A 21,145-nucleotide genomic window follows, 5' to 3' on the forward strand; every position below is an offset into this window, starting at 1 on the left:
GTATTCTCAGATCTGTCTGAAGATGTTTTAAAAACCCGAAAAGGTTATATATTAGCTAAACATGGTGTTAACATTTGATTGAAATTATTCCATGCTGCTCAACTTTAAAATCAGGCCCAAGTCTAATTGTTTATCAACAGTGTTATGTAATGATCAAATTAAAATGTCTTTAGTATTTATTGTGTGAAGCTTGACTGAGCAAGTTAATATGCAAATAGTAACACTTCGTTTGGATACATTCTTCTTGGCAGAGAAGGTAACGGCCTGACATGTGTTTTAATTAAGTTTCTCACTTCAGTGCCCAGATATCTGTGGATGTCAACGCAGCGGTCCATGAAGCTACCATCCCATATGCCAAACAGTTCTCCTACAGCAGATAATTAATTCCACATCTGAATAACTGCTATTTGATTCGTTTGTTATGTTCTGCATAAAAAGGTCAGAGATTTTGTTTCCCATTAGTTCGTTATACTGCAGCATCGTGATTGTAGGTACAAACAGCACTTACAGGCTATGTAGAAACATGTGGAGGAATCAAATGAAGTCTCAAATAAAGACATTCCACATCTGCTCTGAAATTATTTGACTCAATCTCACTACAAAGAGCGTTATACGCTGCTTCCACCTGGTGGCTAGAATACAAACTGCTAAAAAAAAGACTCCAGAACGTTTTGTGAACACACAAGCTTTATTTCATACACTTTTTACCTAAAATTGAATGCCTTTGAAAGACAAAAAAAAAAAGGGGGGGGGGGGGGGGGGGGGGGGGTTACATTCACTCAGCCAGCACGTGATAATTAAATAATTAGCAAAAAATAAGCTTCACATCCTTCATGTATTTTACAATCACTTGTGCTTTTGAACTGGCAGTTTGCTTAACATATCACACAGAATAATAGAAACACACAGAAAGAGACAGCGGCTTCTGGAACATGAAGCTACAACAGCAGGCCATCAGAGGTCCCTAGAAATTAACAAAAATGTACAATTCAAACAAAAATGGAGCAGGATTCACTTGGAAATAGATAGAAACTGATAGTAAATTTGACAAATATTAAAAAACAAACATACATAACACATATATGTATATATATGTATACACACACACACATATATATATGTATATACACACACACACACACATGTACACACACACACAAACACACACACATATATATATATATATATATATATATATACACACACACATACACACACATATACATATACACATATACATATATGTATATGTGTATGTATGATGTATGTATGTATGTATGTATATATATATATATATATATATATATATATACACACACACTGTTGCTCAAAAGTTTGGGATCAATAAGATTTTTAATGTTTTTTAAATGAGTCTTCTGCTCATCAAGGCTGTATTTATTCGTTCAAAAATACAGAAAAAAACTGTAATATTGTGAAAACATTGCAATTTCTAGTATTGGTTTCCTATTTTAATATACTTTAAAATAGAATGTGATGCAGCGCTGAATTGTCAGCATCGTTACTCCAGTCTTCAGTGTCACATGATCCTTCAGAAATCCTTCTAATATGCTGTTTTATTATGAGTGTTGAAACTGTTGTGCTGCTTCATATTGTTTTTTGGAACATGTGATACTTTTTTATTTGATTCTTTGATGAATACAAAGATAAAAAGAGCAGCATTTGTTCAAAATAGAAATCTTTTCTAACAATATAAGTCTTTACTATGACATTTATTCATTTAACACATCCCTCCTGAATCAAAGTATTCATTTCTTTTTTTTCTTTTTTTATTACTGACCCCAAACTTTTGAATAGCATTGTATATTGTAACACAAAAATTGCTGCTCTTTTTAACTTTGTATTCATGAAAGAATGAAAGAAAAAAGTATCACATGTTCCAAAAAACAATATGAAGCAGCACAACAGTTTCAACACTCATAATAAATCAGCATATTAGAATGATTTCTGAAGGATCATGTGACACTGAAGACTGGAGTAATAATGCTGAAAATTCAGCGCTGCATCACAAAAATAAATTCTATTTTAAAGTATATTAAAATAAGCAACCAATATTAGAAATTGCAATAAGATTTCATAATATTACTGTTTTTTCTGTATTTTTGATCGAATAAATATAACCTTGATGAGCAGAAGAGACTCCCTTAAAAAAAAACATAATTTTTTTTACAGTGTATAAATATATATATATATATATATATATATAAAGAGCTTAGGTTTATCAGCTGTCATTCCAGGATCATTTACTCACCTCAGACCGTTTAAAGCATGTACAGTTCAAGCAGATACTCCTTAGGCACAATTCCGATGGCCCCTTTCATCTCCCCCACCCACCAGCCAAACATGTCGTACTCCTGGAATAAGATAAAAAAACATAACCAACGTTCATTAAACTCACTCACTGTTGAGACACAATCAGCAAAGTCAAATCTCATAGGTCAACGCTCAGGGGAATGAAATCTGTCAATATATAGTTCATTTACCCGCTCATCTTCAGGTTTTACTTCATTTTCTTCTCATACTGTCTCTATCCCCCCTACCCCCCATTCTGTCTCCCTCCCAACCTCCTGTCTGTCTTTCCAAGGCCAATTCAAGGACACAAGGCCCATAGGACCTATAAAGATTACACAAGAGAATGTGAACGGGTGATATATTTCGTATGAAGCACAACAGATCTGCGAGCCGGAGGACAGAGTCCTTTTCTTCCCGTACAGACACAGATCAGCTCTTCTCCAGCTCATGGAAAAGATAGCCATAAAGATAAGAAGCAGATAAGATCCATCCATCCATCTCTCTCTTCCTTTATGCCATAATTACAAACAGATCACACGGTGCCATTCACTTCAAAGCCACTAAACCCTGCGTTTTCTCCACATCCACGATACTTCTCTGTTTCTCACAGACGCCTTCTAAACTTTGGGGTTATACTGAAGCAGATCGATCACGCCACATCGTGCTTTCTTGCAAAAAGGAGAATGGAGGGAAGCAGGGAGAGGAGATTGGACTGAAATGAACTATGGACACACTGAAACTGCTGTATAAAACTCCATTTTCCAGCAGACCTTTGGAGGAGCTAGATACCACTGGGTTCTGGGGACCCCCACTGAACTGCAAGTGGGTGCTGGAGGGTTCACTAGAAAATGTATTTTAGGGCTGTCAGCGTTAATGTGTGCATAATATAATATGTTCATTTCTGATAAAATATCAGCTTAATAAAAAGTAACTATTTTAAAAGATATAACCAATTGAACTGATTTAAAATAAAAAATATATAAAAGACAATTATACACACTACTATTCAAAAGTATGGGTTGGTAAGTTTTTTTGATGTTTTTGAAAAAAGTCTCTTATGTTCTCCAATGCTGGCTGCATTTATTTAATCATAAATACAGTTAAAACAACAATATTGTGAAACATTATTCAAATTAAAATGAACAATTATTCTAATAAGCAAATTTGGTGTTCAATAAAACATTTTTTTATTATCAATGGTCAAAAAAGTTGTACTGCTTAATATTTTTGAGGAAACACATACTTTTTGTTTAGGATTCTTTGATGAATATAAAATTCAAAAGACCAGCATTTATTAAAAATAGAAATATTTTGAAACATTATAAATACGGTACTGTAATCTCAGAAACAATTAATTTGTTGTTTTTAAAATCACACTTAATTTAATACCAATTTATACGCTTGAAAATATAGCTGCCTTATATTTTAGGAAGGGGTCCAGGCATTCATCATATCTGGAAGTCCTTGGCATCGAAATGTTCAAATACATTTTTTTATAAAAAATTCTAGGCAGTGATACTTTTCGTCAAAATTGAGTTATGACTGAAATGGGGTCTCTATGAACTGTCTATGTGACAGACAGGTTTGGCTCAAGTAAACAATCAATCAAATCAATTAGAGTTTTAGCTTTGGTGTAGTTCCTGTGCTTTGCCTTTGTACGGCAGTATAGAGGACCTTAATGGGGCCCTCACTCATCAGGGGGCCCAGGTTGCCAATCTGCAACCTCAGCTCTGCATGTTTTTGAAAGTTCCCACATAAACACTCATTTGTTGTACTTAAAAAACGGTCAGCTAGTGAAACTCTGAAACATCTCAATCCAGTGTACTATGACTGACATTTATGGCACTTTTTTCTCTCTGACATTCAAGTCTTTGATCTCCCTAAAGCTGACAAGACACTCACTGCTCGTCTACCTTCATCCTTCACCTCACTGTCGGAGAAAAAAAATCTCGCTCTGTATGGTTCAGAAAGAGCAATGAGGTTTGAATCATACCCCATCTGAAGTTAAATATGAAGTTTGTGGGCCCCTACTTGACCCCGGCAGCCTAAGTGATTCCTGCTGTATAATGTAGTGCTCAGCTCTGGCCAGCAAACCTCTTACTGCCTGCATGCACGTATCTGACTATAAAACACAGGTCTGGTTATGCAGCTGCTGACAGCTGCCGCAGACACACACACTGTAATGGAGAGCATCTCTCCACCACCAACTGTCCTCAGTGTGCACTGACCTCCTCCCAAAACTAAAAAGAACAACTTTGCTGAAAGACCACAGATTTCAATAAATCTTTCATTATCTGTAAAGCTTAGATTTGGAATATAATTTAGAACATATTCCATTTATATGTTCTAATAAAGTCAGGGCTGTAGATCAGGTGTTTTTTAAGCTGCCTGTTTTCAGACTTAACAGAAACTGGGAGCATTGATATATTAAATTAATTGATTCCAGAAATGTCAAGACCTATATGTTCTTGACATATTAAAAACAATTTAATGAATTAAATTTCTGTTCATACCTTGATTTTGTGTTCTTAGCATTTTCATTTAGATTATAATTTTTATTTTAACATAGACATTTAAAATATTTATAATATATTTAATATACATACATGATATACTGTATTATAACATATATTGAAATGAATATAATAATAATAATAAAGAAATTATATATATATATATATATATATATATATATATATATATATATATATATATATATATATATATATTCCCTGATCCTCTGATTGAGAACCACTGTGCTAAACAAATACATTTTAATGATTAATAATGATTTGTAATAATTAATATTTTCCCATATGATGCTTAATAATTAATACATTTTTATTTAATAATTTTAAACATTTTTAAATTAAAAATATGTTTTGTATATTGTTTTATACAATATTTTATATGTATATACATATTTAAATATAATGTTAAAATATAACGTGGCATTAAAATATATATATAAAGTATATAGAAACCCCCCCCACAGTATATAGCAGCCAAATTATGCAAGTAATATGAAAGTGATATGTTAAAAGTATTAATTTTTAAAATCTTACTAAAACTTCTGAACAATATTGTAATTTCAGAAACAAATGATTCTGCTGTTCTTAAAACAGAGATTAACGTCCATGTTAAAGTCCAAGATTCACACACCTCAAGCCGCCAAATATTGGGCAGTTGTCCAGCCTGTGTGAAACGAGACAGGAAGTACACATGTGAAGGGGTGAAGCGGAAACTTCCTGTAGCTGTCCTTTGATACAGACACACCCCATTGACAGGGCAGCGCCGGGTGCCGTGTGTGTGCGAATATGTGCGCGTGCAAGAGGGTCAGATTAGAAGGTGAGGGTCACAAATACGTCTGCAACAGGAAACCAATGCAGACCTCACACTCCTCCTACATGCCCACACACGACTATCCAGCGCCTTTCTAAGGAAGTCGACATGTAAGGTCACTTAGACTTCCTAAATTAACCTTTAGTGGACTAAAATGACCTTTGAAATATCTTGATATAAGGTGAATAATTTAAATCCTGCACAATTAAAATTTGCATATTATGCCACTGAAATTATGCGGGTTTTCAGGTTTTACAATGCTTCTGGGCCCCAGACAGACCATGTGACGCACTATTTTGACCAAGCATCCTTTACAGCACACACTGGCCTGCTTTGAAAAGAAGAGAGTGTGGTGTGTGTGATTTAGGGCCCTGACACCTCCCCCTGGTCTGATGGTCAATACCCTTTCAGAGCCGCTGAGGGTCTGGACAGGGGGGTAAATGGAGGGGGGGGTGTTAGACTTGCAGCTGCTGCATGGCCAAGGGGAAGAAGGTAGGCCACTAATAGCCCCACTGGCTTGTTCCCCAGACTGCTCTGAATGGCCTGTGAGCCACAGCTGGACACTAAACCCACACCGGCTTTACGGTCATCCACAAGCCTGGTTGAAGAAAGGGGGAAGGGGCTACGCTACAAAAGAGCGCCTGCAATATTCATGGTAAACCAAGCCGTGTAGTGCCCATAAAACGGCACAAATACGACACAGCATCATTGGACTGTGTCGAGCAGTTCTTTCCCAGCATCGTTTGGCAACATGAAGGGTTTAGGCTTATCTCTTTTATGCAGTGCAATACATTTCATGCATATTTTATAAAATGGGATTTAACAGTGTGGGTTTTTTGTTTAAAAAAAGTGCCTTGTGATTTAATGTGGTTGTTTTTTTATGTTATTATTTGTAAAGAGACAATGCTTTTTACAATTTCAATTCCATTCCAACCAACCAGAATCAGACTACATTAAAACGTTAGAATCAATAAAAATAAACAAATAAATAAAGGAAGAGCATATGTGAAATATATATATTTAAAAAAAAATCCCAAAAACATATGTCTTTCAAAAAGCTAATTTTCTTTTGGTTATTAAAAAAAAATGCCACTGCACTCATTCTAGCCACTAGATGGCAGACTTGTTCTGAAAAACGCAGTCACCCCTGGATCCCATTCAGACCATATTCTGTCATTTTCTGACAGCCTGCTGACTTTTAACAGAATGAGATAATTTACCCATTGGCATGCTTTATATATCCATTACAAATTATGGCTTTTTAGCTACTGGTGAAATTGGGATGTCATCTCTATTTCTCCTGAAGATACATTATCTTTCTGCTGCACATTTCTGTGTCTCTAGTAAAACGAATATAAATAAATTGGGTAGAATTATGGAAAGCTGTATTCAGCAGTTCTTTGTGTCAGCTTCTTTCCTGTGCCATCACTTCTGGAGACCTAAACTTTCACCATTACTTAATGGATCACATTAGATGACATCACATATTGGTATGGCAAGGCCTTATTTAGGAGGGTTTTATCTCAGCCCTCCTAAAAAGCTCAGATGAAGCTGTCAGGTCACATGAAAAAATAAATAAATAGATGTGGCAGACAGATACCAGTCATTTAAAGAAAAAAAAAGGTTTATTACATTAACTTTTAAATCCTTTTGCTCTAGTCTGTAGCTGCTGTTGACATATAGGGCAGTGATATTTGGTATAGATTGCTATCCCATACAGCCACCCACTTCTATCAACCAAATATGGTACCATTACTGATTATACTTTTTTGATTAGAATTTTGTTTATTAAAAGAATGTCAGTCAAGCAAGATTTTAAACTGCTATCTCATACTCTTAAAGCGATAAATATTCTTTTGACGCACATCAGCTCATGTTCCAATAACAGGCTGAAGATACTAGAGTGACAAGACTGAAATACTAGAATCAAACTCCCATACACAGGGTCAATGAGGGTACACTTTATTTTGTACTAGTTATTAATTTATTTAAAAAATAAAAATAAAATAAATATATAATTCATACATAATTGATACTTTTTAATTTTTGTATTAAAATTCATTTAGATCATTTTTGAGTGGTATAAATTCAGAAATCTCAAGATAATACAATTGTGCTGATTTAATATTGAATTTTTTTTTAAATAAGACTTTTAAAAAAAGGATTAAATGAATAGTTAAACCAAAAATGAAAATTCTTTCAAAGCTCCAGAACCTTCCGTTCCAAACCTGCATGACTTACTTTCTTCTGTGGAACATAAATAATTAGGCTACATTTTGAGAAATGATTCTGTGCTTTTTGTCCATACAATGGAAGTCAATGGTCACCAATGTAACAATGGTTACAAACATTGTTTAAAATATCTTCTTCTGTGTTCTGCATAAGAAACAAAGCCATACAGGTTAGGAACTACAGATGAGTAAATGACAATATTTCAGTTTTGGTTGAACAATCCATTTAAGTACTTTAGCTTAATCCTAAACCTTTCTTAAAATATTAAGTAAAACAATTAAATTGCTTCACTTCTTAACATCTCATCTGTCCAAAAAACGAAGAAACTTTTTTTTAATATATATTTTTAAATAAAGTCTCTTATGCTCACCAAGGCTGCATTTAATTGATCAAAAATACAGATAATATTGTGAAATATTATTACAGTCTAACAATAATAATGTTAGTACAGTTTTAAAATAACTGTTTTCTAATGTAACATATTTTAAAATGTACTTTATTTATTTCCACCGATTATTGTTTGATCTCAAAAAAAGGTTTTGCAAAAAGACATATGTGATAAACACAAATACAACTTTTAAGCTAGTTTTAACCAAATCTAATGTTCAGCTAAATGTTTTCTCATCCATATTAACATTTTTAAGTAAAATTAAAATGTAACTTATGCATATGATTCTATTCATTAATATTCATTCATTATTTTAGTGGCTTTGTGATGTAAGCATTATAAAAAATTATGTAAATACACAAACATGCAACTATCCACACATTATTATATGGCCCTGCTAAGTTTCTTTATCCACCAAGGGGTTCTTGCTGGGCGATGTAACGGGGGAAGGTTAGGATGATTCCAAGGGCCTGGTGGGGGATCATAGTGGCGCCCCTGGGTTCTTGATTGAAGACCCCAGTGTTTTTCTGGCTCGGAAAGATCCACTAGTGGGCAGCAGAGAGTATAAATGGCTGAACTGTGGCTCTTGCCAGTTGAGATGCATACTGAAGAACTCTCTAATGAAAGACTCCTCACTGTTGTAAATTAACTTGTAACTTGTATTACAAGCTACATTTGTTTTAAGCCTTTTTTTTATTTATAAAGCTTTTGATTTTTTTTTTACTTTTGTCTACAAAACCAAAGACAATCAACAAGCAGAAAACAAAAAAACAGTAAGAGATATCTCAGAGAGGACCCCTGCAGATCTTCATGACTTGTGTGTCAAGGTCAATAATCACATAGTTCAAGATAAGGCAAGGTTAGTTCAGGTTGTAAAATTTGATGTGGCACAACTCCTAGAAAACTTGATATTTATGAAAGAATAATTCTTGACATTTATATAATCACATTTTATCTTAATTTTAAAAAAATCTGTCTATCTATGATAATTTACTGTGAGGATAATAATCTGTGTACACAAACATATATTCAACCTGTATGGAAAATATGTTATTATTCTTACTTGAACTAATAACAATAATTTTAGATTAGTTTTAGATAGTTGTTTATAAATGAATTCATATTAGAATTATTTTTTAAACTCTGTGTTTTCTATAATTGATTAATCTGTCTCCTGCCAGTCTGTGACTGTAAAAAATATATTTATTAAGATGCTTCCTGGTTAAATAAACGGAAAAGAAACAAACTTGATGTTTGTGCCACATTATACATTGAAACTTTTCCTGAAAATGGTATTAAAGTTTTTCAAAACTATATGAAGCCAACATGAATACAAAGAATATAAGAATTTGTCACTAGCTTTAAACTAGATCATGGACACTTATATAGTATGTCCTTGACCCACAAGTTTCCCTACCATTATTCATAAACACCAGCATAATGTCAATACCTCAAAACCTCTCTTCTAAAGGAGAAAGCACAAACACGATTCAACTTTCCAGTTCTTTCTCTGAAGAGCAACGGTGCTAAGTAGACAAACCGCAAGATACCGAGTTTGTTTCTGGGAACGGAGCAGCCTGACCTGTTTTAAGTAGCCCTGAGAGGTATCGAGCTTATTCTGTTAGCCAGGTACAAACCCCATGGGCAGTTCCCAGATCTGCACAGCCAGCATACGCATCGGAGCTGACAGGTACGGGAAGTTTTTAACCAAACGCACTTCTCCGCAGCACCTGGTACGAATAGAGAGGTGGATTCAGCGTTTCCTGAGAACACAGACTACCATTACAGCCATAAATAGTGACTGGCTGAGATGTGTTTATGCTAAAGGTCTGCTTACGGCTGCCCTCACTGAACATGGCATTGAGCCGTCTTCCAATGCTGAAATACCCACACACAAATGAGTTCTGAGACGCGCACACGCACTGGGTAGACGTGGAGAGAGGTGACAGAATGCCACTGGCTGCCAGACTGCTCTGCTCAGGGCCAAGAGCACTAAAATGGTTTCCGTTGTGACAAGACTAATCCCATCACTGTGCACAGGGAGAGGGTGTACTTCACTTCCACACTCAGGAACACCGCTCGTGCACAAAACAGGCCCAAAACTAACCTTTCTGCATCTGACTCAAATGTGTTATCCAGACGTCACAGTGTATTTATTTAACTGAATGTTTTTGCAAATTCATCTTTTACTGCTGACGTCTGAGATGGCAGGGTAATAAACATTACCTCATGCTGTATTATTTCTGTCCTCAATCACGTGGGTTGTGACAACTGCTGCAAGCCTGGAAGTTTCCAGGCCGTGGCTCCTGTCTTACCTTGCTGAGGATGTAGATAGTGTCTCCTCGCTTGAAGGACAGCTCATCGGGATGCTCTCCAGCACAATCCCACAAGCCCTGGAAGTAGTTGGCGTAGTCTGTGCTCTTGTTCACTGCTGCAGGGGATAGAAGAAAAGAAGATCATTTAAATAGAAGATCATTTAAAAACAGAATTTAATTATTAAAGAATGAATAGAGCATTTATGATAGCATTTAGTGTTTTTAAAGGCATCGTTCTGAACTCAATACACTCTTAACATATGCATCACAAAACATTTATGAAGGGCTGTAAAAATGGGGATCGTTAGGTTGTTGGTTTGGTTTCTGAACATCTCATCTGTCCATAAAAGAAGAAACTTTTTTTTAAATACATTTTTAAATAAAGTCTCTTATGCTCACCAAGGCTGCATTTAATTGATCAAAAATACAGATAATATTGTGAAATATTATTACAATCTAACAATAATAATGTTAGTACAGTTTTAAAATAACTGTTTTCTAATGTAACATATTTTAAAATGTACTTTAATTATTTCCACCGATTATTGTTTGATCTCAAAAAAGGTTTTGCAAAAAGACATATGTGATAAACACAAATACAATTTTCAATGTTCAGCTAAATGTTTTCTCATCCATATTAAAATTTTTAAGTAAAATTAAAATGTAATTTATGCATATGATTCTATTCATTAATATGCATTCATTATTTTAGTGGCTTTGTGATGTAAGCATTATACAAATTTATGTAAATACACAAACATGCAACTATCCACACATTATTATATGGCCCTGCTAAGTTTCTTTATCCACCAAGGGGTTCTTGCTGGGCGATGTAACGGGGAAGGTTAGGATGATTCCAAGGGCCTGGTGAGGGATCATAGTGGCGCCCCTGGGTTCTTGATTGAAGACCCCAGTGTTTTTCTGGCTCGGAAAGATCCACTAGTGGGCAGCAGAGAGTATAAATGGCTGAACTGTGGCTCTTGCCAGTTGAGATGCATACTGAAGAACTCTCTAATGAAAGACTCCTCACTGTTGTAAATTAACTTGTAATTTGTATTACAAGCTACATTTGTTTTAAGCCCTTTTTTTCTAACGCTTTTGATTTTTTTTAAATAATCTTCAGCAAAGATTCAGTCCCTTTCAAAGGAACATTTATTTCTCAAACCATAAGCAAAAAAAAATGCTCTTGGGTTTACATTTAACCTGCCCTTGCTCTTGGCTCTTAGTTTAGAGTATTATTTATTCATACTTACATTATATTTATCAATCTACACTGGCACCATGAGTGGGTGTTTAGTAAAACTGCTTGCATATAAAGAAAAAAAAAATACCCCTAAAGGTAAATATCTTTCAACAGACATTATTGCTGGCAGATTCCCAGCTATGCTGATTTGGCAAATTATTCTAATTATTTTCTAAATATAACCTTACCCACTGCTGCCTTAAGGTTTTATTCAGGGCTGCATGCTAAAAGAACCAGGCATTAGTATTACACCTGCTGCACTGGTCAGGAATCAGCATTATTGCATTCACTTCCAGGATTTTAAAACATCACTCAAAATAGCCCTAATCAAAAAATGACAAAACAAACACTAATAAGGAAAATTCATACGATAATCTTGCTTTCCAGGATCTGTGAAGCTTGTATTATTCCACCCCATTATGGCTCTCACTAATGCTCTAGCTGGCCTCCTCCTCTGAGCATCTGTCATGAGATCCTGCCTCAGCCATCGCTTCTGTCAGCAGGACTTCCTGTGCTGTGAGCGTGGAGTAGAGGGCCATGGTGGGCCACAGTGCACCAATGGAGTCAGCTTCCTGCCAGAGCCTACCAACCCCTGCCCAGTGCCCAGCACCCGGCAGGATACATGCTTCCCCTCACAGGCACAGATAAACCAATATAGCATTTTAAAATAATAACTGAGATGATGGCAAGAGTATTGTTTAGCATTTGTCTAACAAATAAACATCAATCTGTTAAATTAAGTATCACTACAAAACGGTGCAAAGAAATTCCAGGTCTCTGTGGTCCAGACTAACTTCCTACTCCTGTCATCAGTGTGACTTCACCAGCTAACCTCCCAAATCCATATGTACCTGCAATATCCATTGCTTCTCTTCCACATTCTATCTTTTGTTTTCATTTCAAGACCTCATCCCTCCTTTTTTTTTCGTTTTCCCCTATCTTTGCCCTTTTAAGATAAAAAAAAAAAGTTTGACAGAGAAATGATAGCCACCCAGACAGATCTGGGAGTCTGTGTGGTGTTATGGGACAGCAGGGCAGGTAGTGGATGGACAGGCCTGGTGACCTAGTGGTAATTACCTGTCATAGAGGTAGATGGTGGTGGGGGTTTGTTGGCCAGGGTCACTGTTGGTTTAACAGGTTGGGGTGTATCTTCCTCTGAGAGGGAGAGAATAAATGTGCCAGTCAGAGCGGAGAGCAATTTTCTGTAGCCATTTTCTACCACATTACATACAGGAACCACCCTCAGGGGATTTTACATGACTATAACTGATTATCAGCATCAGAAGTGAATAAATAACAATAAAATACAAATACACCAAAAAATAAGAAATTGAGGTGCAAACCAGGGAGTTCTTCATAAATGTCATCATCAATAGGTGCAGAATGATTGGTTGACTGGTTCATAAGTATGCAGTCATCATACTCTTCTTCATCTTCAGGAATGACTCCACCCATGTCTGATAGTGAAAGCACATGCAAAACATGATGAATTTGTTCATACAAACACCTGCTAAGCCAAGTTTAGAGAGTGACAGTGTTTTTCTGATGTACAGTCCTACCTTTAATCAGAAAGTCAATGTGCTCCACCCACTCTTTTGCCTCTTTCTCGGATGCAGCACAAAACTGCAGCAAAAAGGTATTGTGAGTGATAATGATCTGAGGGTATGAATAAACACTGCATGTTTGAGACATGTTATGAGAGGTGACCGACCTGATATACACGCTTGTCTGGAGCAGAGATCTCAAAGCAGCAATCTCGCTTTGCATCTTTCCGCAGGGTGTTGTTCATTTTGACCGTGTATCCGACAATATTAAACTCTCCCTTCTGCTGTTTATCTAGTGAAGATAAAATGATCCAATTTCAGAAAAAAGAAATTGAATTCAGGACTACATTTATTGGTGACAACAAAAACAGTAGCTTTCCCACCTTTCTCACTGCCATAGTAGTAGAATATGTTGTTGTTTAAAGCACACCATCTCTTCTGCCATTCATTGCCAAAGAAGCTGTGATCTATAAGAAGTCGAAAGGAGGGTTATTTATAAAAACATTTTTAAAAAAGAATTCTCATGAGCAACCTGTTTGTGAATGTAGCAACCTACCCTTTCTGCGCTTCTCCAGGTAGCCACTCTTTAAAATGGACTGAAGGTCCTGAGCTGCCACTGGAGGTAACTGTTGAACTCCTGATTTCAACAAACAGAAAATTATTATATTTTTTTATTCAGCTTATTTATGATGAGCAGTGCTAACTGTGCTGGTTAAGAATCCACAAAGAGGAGCACCTGCCTTCACAACAAATTAAAAACATTTGGTAAAGGCAGCCAGAAAGCTACTTCCATGCCTTTAGGCTTAGAAAGCAAAGGTCGACGTCAAGCGAGACTAAAGTTAGCAGAGATTCAAGCCTGGATAGAGTTTCATGCACCGATCTGTCAGGTACAGCAGTGTGTGTGAAACAGATGCATGGTCTGTTTACAAAGCAAACCACCCCTCTCGTTTACACTGCCCTCCCTTCTCTTGTGTACACACTACCACTGCATTGCTGAATGAGTGTGAGTGAGCGGAGCAGTGTTATGAATGACACAGGCAATTGTGGAATGTTTGCAATTATGTATAAAGTGCTGTCAAGGGAGCATGACACATGCTGACTCTGAAAAGCAAACTAAACACCCTCAAGAGTTGGAGCGGATTTCTCTTAAAATGTCTGGTAGAAGCACTAGCAAAGAAATCATAAATCATGCTGTCTTTTAGAGCAAACACTGGCAAAACAATTAAAAAAGATGACATTTTGGAAAATAAGAACTCGTTGGCGTAGAGCATTACTTAGATTTTTGCATCTTCCTTAGTGAAAATTTAAAATAAGTAATAAAATAAAATAATTATATATACTAATGTTCAAAGATTTTTTTAAAAATAAGATTCTTAAAAAAATAAGGTAACACTATTTTGATAGTCCACTATAGACATTCTACTAACAGTAAGTAACTTTGTAACTACATGTCAACTAGCAGTCATTAGAGTATTAGTAGACTGTCTGCTTAATATCTTCTAACACGTTATTTTGATGGGTCCACAACATACAACATACTGACTATGAGAACCTTTGCAAGCATGTCAACTTATTCTACTAACCCTAAACCTACTGAGAGTTAGTAGACATGTAGTTGCAAATTAATGAGAATTAGTGGACATGTAGTTGACGTAGTTACAAAGTTACTTATAGTTAGTAGAATGCCTAAAGTGGGCTATCAAAATAAAGTGTAAGCAAAAATAATAAAACAGTGAAAAAGTAAACAGTCAAATACAGCAATATTTAGAAACATTATTACAATGGCTGTTTGTTCTATCTATTTTAATATAATTAAAATTTTGTATTTTTTTCTTGATGACAAGTTTCAGCAGCTTATTCAATACATCTTCAGAAATCATTTTAATATGCTGATTTGGTCATCAAGAAACTGTTCTTAACAGTAGTTGAAAATGTTTCTGTTTCTTAATGAAGTTTGGAAATTGAGATACAGTGTTCTTTGATGAATATAAAGTTGGACGAACAGCATTTATTTGAAAGAGAAATCTTTTGTAATATCATCAATGTCTTTACCGCCATTTCAAGAATCTCAATAAAAGTTTCTTAAAAAATCATAGTGATCCCAAACATTTGAATGGTAATGTTACACAAACCCATAACTATACGCCATGACTAAAAATGTGTACTATGAACTCCCTTTGAATGTTCTTTATCCATGTTACAATGCTAACTTCAAAAGTTGCGAATGTAGTTGCAAAAGGCTGTAAATAAACAGTGGCAACATGTTTCACCTTCCGCTATAAAATGAGCTTCCTTTTCATGCGCTGAATATATAAATAGAATAAAAACTCAGCACTGTGACAGAGGCGAAGCCTCTGACTCTCAACAAATACAGCCTGAGATGTGTCTGTCTGTTTTGACTTTCTTTTTTTATAAAAAAAAAACTTCTCCCATTAAATGACAAACTCCTTGCCTTTAACCAAACAGTGGCATTATGGTTGCACAAGCTCATAACTTCACTTATTTTAGTACATTTGTCCAAAATAAATAGTCTCAAATAACTTTTTGGTCAACCTCCAAATGCCATTTTGATTCGCCTAGGCTCTGCAGTGTACACTATAACAGGCTTCAATCCCATCTTGGAGCTAAACAGCTGTTCACTTTGGCAAGCACAGGGCAAAAGGACCTATAAAACACATGACTGCACTCCAGCAGTAAACCTCTTCCTACCATATACATACACACAAACCACTCTCGGCCTGCATCCTACACTCCTCATTATGTAAGTTTCTAAATGCAATAATCAAATATGATGCATAATTCGGAATGAGTCGGCTGAGCTGGATTTCCTTAAATGTAAATTCTACCACTAGCATTAATTTAGCAGATGCTAATAAAACAGAAGCCTGAATTGACATTGGCTGTGGGCGGCATTGTCTGGGCTGCAGACCATAAACCATTTGCTCAGAGACAAAAGAGTGCTAAACCCTTGACGTCTGTGCCTTCAAACTGTTCCTGAGCCTGTTGCCAGGTTACATCAGTCTTTCAAGCACCTCATTCAGCTTTTGTGTTCTTCTACCACTACTAAAAAATCCTAGACAGGACATGACAAAGGACTGCCACAATGATACTGTGTTATGACAGTTGAGGCTGCAGAAAAGATGATAAGTAAAAAGAAATAAGTGAGAGAAATGCTTTTTGTTTCTTAATTTATGTGCATTCTGTACATGCAATCTGTTACAGAATAGACTGCAGTGATTCTTTCATAGTACTCACAATTACAAACTTTTCTTTTGACTTCCAGAAGAGAATTCAAGGTTACAGTACTGTGTCATGTGATATTCCTGTCTCACAAGTTCTTCTAAAAGAATTGCAGATGCTCCATTCTTCTCTTCTCTTGTGACATTTTTTAAAAAATCACAGTTTTCCACTCACCATCATAAGCGCTTTCCTCATCTCTGTCAGTCTGTTCTGAGTGCAGTGATCCACCATCATTGGTGTCCGCTTCATCAGGCTCTGGAAACTCTTCATCTCCTACACAACAGAGTCTTCATCAGCATTCTCAAACAGGCCACATTTTCAAACCTCCACCAGCAAGACACATTAAGACTGTCTGATTCAGATATTACGTATTTTGCTTGCAGATATGATATCTGACAGCACAGGAATTCGGACATGGTGCCTGGGAGGTAGTATGAAGTATGCTTAAACCATTGATCTCCCAGTCACAGGCAGCTTTGAGTGGCACTCGCTTTGCAGAGATTTGGGATATTAACGGAACAGTTCACCTAAAAATGAAAACATGCTTAAAATATACTCACCCTCAGGCCATTCAAAATGTAGATGAGTTTGCTTCTTCAACTGAATGGATTTGGAAAAAGCTTAGCATTACATCACTTGCTCAGTGTATCCACTGCAGTGAATGGGTGCCATCAGAATGAGAGTTCAAGCTGATATAAACATTGCAATAATTCACACAACGTCAATCTATTATTTAATTAATAGGGTAAACGTACCTATTAAGCTCAAGTACCCATTAAGCACACTTCCATATTTCAGCTCAGATTATAAAAAGAAAAAATAATGTATTATACTTGATGTCGTAACCAATTGATATGTTTGTTACAACATACCTCCTGTAATTTCAAGTCTATCAGATCATTGCACACTGAGAGTCTCCATGTGTTCACTCTGTCTGGCGGCCATTTTGAAAGCTGTCTGGAAACTTTCACCAAAAGAGGAGCCCCTTAAATGTGCATTTTTTAGATGTTTAAGCCTTTATTTTGGGTACGTTTCACTACTTACTGTAAAATTAAGAGATTAATGTTCAGAATTTTGCATATTATAACCTGGAACTTGGATGTGGGAAATAATTACATTAGATCCAAAAGATTGTTTTAGCAACATAGCGCAGATGCTACAGAACACAGTTAGCGGACTAGCTGTATAAGATTGTGTGCTACGCTAATATATAACTTCACAGGCATTACTGGCTTGTACTTTTACATCCATAATATAATGAATTTACAGTTTAATGCTGGTCTGTGGTTTCATACTGCTGTAATTTTTAAAGACTTGTAAAGAATTTTATTGTAAGTTGAGCTTAAAAGGTGCACTACTATGAACATCACACAGCTTCAGTGTGACATCAATAAGAAAAAGTATAATTTCATAGATATTGTTAATCTTAGTTGTTCAAATTAAAATATGTATGAACTTAATACATGACCTAGACTATTTATTTAGCAAAATCCTGGCATTTTAATAAATATTACATGAAATGTATTAAAAATTGTTGCTGCTCCCATTAAGCTCAGAGCGCTCTCTTTAAGCTCTTCCACACTGAACATCTATGTAAATACTTCATAAACAGACTTTACATTTTCACTGATGGTTGTCACTTTAAGTTAAGTGAATTGATTTTCTATGGATTCTGTCAACACAAATCTGACTGGCATCAACTTCTCCAGACTGTACATCGGTGGAAAATCAGGACAAAAATCGTGTAGTGTATTCCAGCCTTAAGACACTATAGAGAAGTTGACATCCATTTAAAGGAAGCTTCATAATGTGCTTAAATGACACTTCACTATGAATATATAACTGATCAAACTGAATGCCTTGATTTTAGTGTTCTGTTTTTTTGTGATTGACTTTGTACCTTCAAAAAATATATATTTTTCAATTATTCTTTAAACATTTTCCTTAAAATAAACTTTTTAATAAATCATGATGTGAGGTTAATGGGAACAGGGGTATGCTTAAAGGGTTCACAAATGCACCCATTAAGCACAGTCAGACTTTTTGAATTGAATGATGTATATCTTAATTGAAATGCTTTTGTCATTTAAAATAAAATTAAATATTTTTGTGTGAGAGATTAATATTGTATTTAACATCACTTTTTTACGTTTATCCTACTTAATACTGCTTTTTCCAGTGAGTCCATCCCCTGTTATCCGCTCACATCCAAATCCAGCAACATATTTGTTTAGAACTGTGTTGGACTGTTTTCACTTATAAAAGGTGATTTATCAGTTCATATTTCTCTCCTGATTCAGACAAGATGGCTTTTCCACTGGAGAAAGCAATATTATGGATAGTATAACTAAAACAAAGGGTTTAAGTAAAAAATATGGATTTGTTTCTTAAAAACATGCAGATTCACAAGACATTAACTGATGTACTGGTGTCAGTTGCTTGTAGATTATTGTGTTTTTATCAGCTGTTTGGACTCTCATTCTAACAGCACCCATTCACTACAGAGGGTCCATTGTTGAGCAAGTGATAGTAATCAAAATGTGTCCAAATCTGTTCCGATGAATAAACAGGCTCAGTTTGGATGCCCTGAGGGTGAATACATTTTCAGCAAATTTGTATTTTTTGGCTGAATTATTCCTTTAATATGAAAGATAAACAGATCTCCTGTAACAATCTAGCCTGTTTGAATCACATGCCCTCAAAATATAATTAATATTGAAGATGAAGGCAAAGCAAAAAGTATGCATATGTTTGTGCCATCATGTTGAATTTGAGCAAAGAACTTCCTGTTCACATTGTGATGTGGTAATAGTGCTGCTGTAAAGTGCTATACCAAACTCTACCCACATCTCAACCCAAAATGTGTAGTAGGAAACACAAAACTGATCTGTGAGCAGTTATGTGGTAACTTAAAGGTTATTTATGAAGCACTGTTTCATGTGTTGCCATTAGAAAAGAAACAGTGTTTCTGTATTATATATTTGTCATGCAAAGATGTTTACATATGAAGAGTTTACACATGTTCAGAATGAATGCTAACTATGATGCATCAGGATACACTGAAGCACACACTAGCCTACAGCATTGTGGGGAAGTACTAGTTTACTACAGCATGCTTGTATTTAAGCCCCTCCCCCAGACACACGGACAAAACACAAACACATCAAAACTTACGTCTGTCTTTGAAATCTTGAGAGTAGCTGGAACACAAATAATTAGGATTTTTGTTGAATACTATATCAGCATAGAGTCACAAACATATAAGGTAATAGCTATTACACGAATACATTCGGTGGTACCTCGTCTTCACATCTTTAATGCGCTTGATAAAGGCATCCTTTTTCTCTTTTGCTTTCTTGCTCAAATTCTCCCCTTTAAGGACGTCGGTTAAAAAAGTTTCCAGATCTGAAAACAGACACTGTTTTTATAAGCGTAGCTTCTTTTTGCCATTTTCACCCTTCTTGAATTCCTCAACTCAAGTAGCCTAGGTTTATGCAAACAGGTGCACTTCATGTTTGAGGAACATAACTTTCCAAACTAATGACACTGTGAATAGTTTACTGGCAAGGCTACATCCCTGCTGGTGATCTTTGGCCAGAAACAACTATCAACCTGCTTTTTGTAACTGGTCAGCCAGCTAATAACCTCATCTCCATCTAGTGTAACGTTAGCTGGCTACTATCTATACATCTTAAACTGGAGTCTCCCACAGGTATGGTATCAGGTATTAGGACTCAAACTTAAAAAAAAAAAAAAACTGCACAAGAAAAAAAGTTGAAAATTCATCTGCAGTTGAATCTTAACAACATAATTTAATTTAATACCTATTGTTGAGTAATTAAAACAACACGTTACAACACAAAACATCTATTCGCACCCAGCCTCGTCTTTAGAAAAAATAAAGAAAGACCACTTTATGCTCTAAATTACAGGGAAATATTCTCAAAGTCTGTCGGTAGACTAAACTTCCTCTTTTCAGCCAAGTATGAACAGAAATACATGTAGAGTTTACAACTGAAGACAATTCTGACTGCGCTCGAGACCTAAATGTTCGCTTTATCAACTGTTGTATTATCAAATATTGCGATTGTACCTGAAATGAGCGTCGTTAAGTCTTCCGGGATGGACCTCATTGTGATAAAGCGCTTGACCCAGCAAGATAGCCTTCGAAACACGGAAGTTACAAAATGGACTTTGAAATACGGAAGAAGCAATAGCCTGCCCCGCAGAAACCACTATTCAAATTAGACAGTATTATTCATTATGCCTGCTCCAGCAGAAACACTAGAGTGCTCACCCCAAACAGTGCACTGGGGAATCACACGTTTCCTCATCCAGTTTTACGTGCACGATTTGACAGGAATGATACACTTTACATTAGTCATTTTATTGCATTATTCGTCGAATTCACTTTCACGGTGATACTGTTTACTTTTGATGTATTTATTAGCATGAGAGCGGAAAAAACAGATGGGAAAGATACAGCATGTTCATATGATCTAATCTAATCTGAATCTAAAACAAGAAGCTT

The 21,145-nt window shown here is 35.7% G+C and overlaps 1 protein-coding gene across 2 annotated transcripts; it reads right to left on the reverse strand.

Annotated features, from left to right (window-relative positions):
* Window positions 1–673: 673 nt before the first annotated feature.
* skap2 (src kinase associated phosphoprotein 2) lies at window positions 674–20,964 on the reverse strand. Of its 2 annotated transcripts, XM_079445402.1 has the most exons (13): window positions 20,708–20,964; window positions 19,914–20,019; window positions 19,789–19,814; window positions 16,789–16,887; window positions 13,931–14,011; window positions 13,758–13,841; window positions 13,542–13,666; window positions 13,390–13,453; window positions 13,174–13,287; window positions 12,908–12,985; window positions 10,588–10,703; window positions 2,270–2,372; window positions 674–964 (listed from the first exon to the last, which is right to left on the reverse strand). In XM_079445402.1, exons 1-12 carry the CDS (start codon window positions 20,745–20,747, stop codon window positions 2,280–2,282), a joined length of 1,026 nt encoding a protein of 341 aa, XP_079301528.1. In that variant the 5' UTR covers window positions 20,748–20,964; the 3' UTR covers window positions 674–964; window positions 2,270–2,279. The 2 variants fall into 2 exon arrangements, with proteins under 2 accessions (XP_079301528.1, XP_079301529.1); XM_079445403.1 differs by lacking the exon at window positions 19,789–19,814 and having other exon boundaries at window positions 16,789–16,901; window positions 19,902–20,019; window positions 20,708–20,774.
* Window positions 20,965–21,145: the final 181 nt, after the last annotated feature.

This window comes from Barbus barbus, assembly GCF_936440315.1.
Source record: "Barbus barbus genome assembly, chromosome: 21".
In the NCBI taxonomy this organism is placed as follows: Eukaryota; Metazoa; Chordata; class Actinopteri; order Cypriniformes; family Cyprinidae; genus Barbus; species Barbus barbus.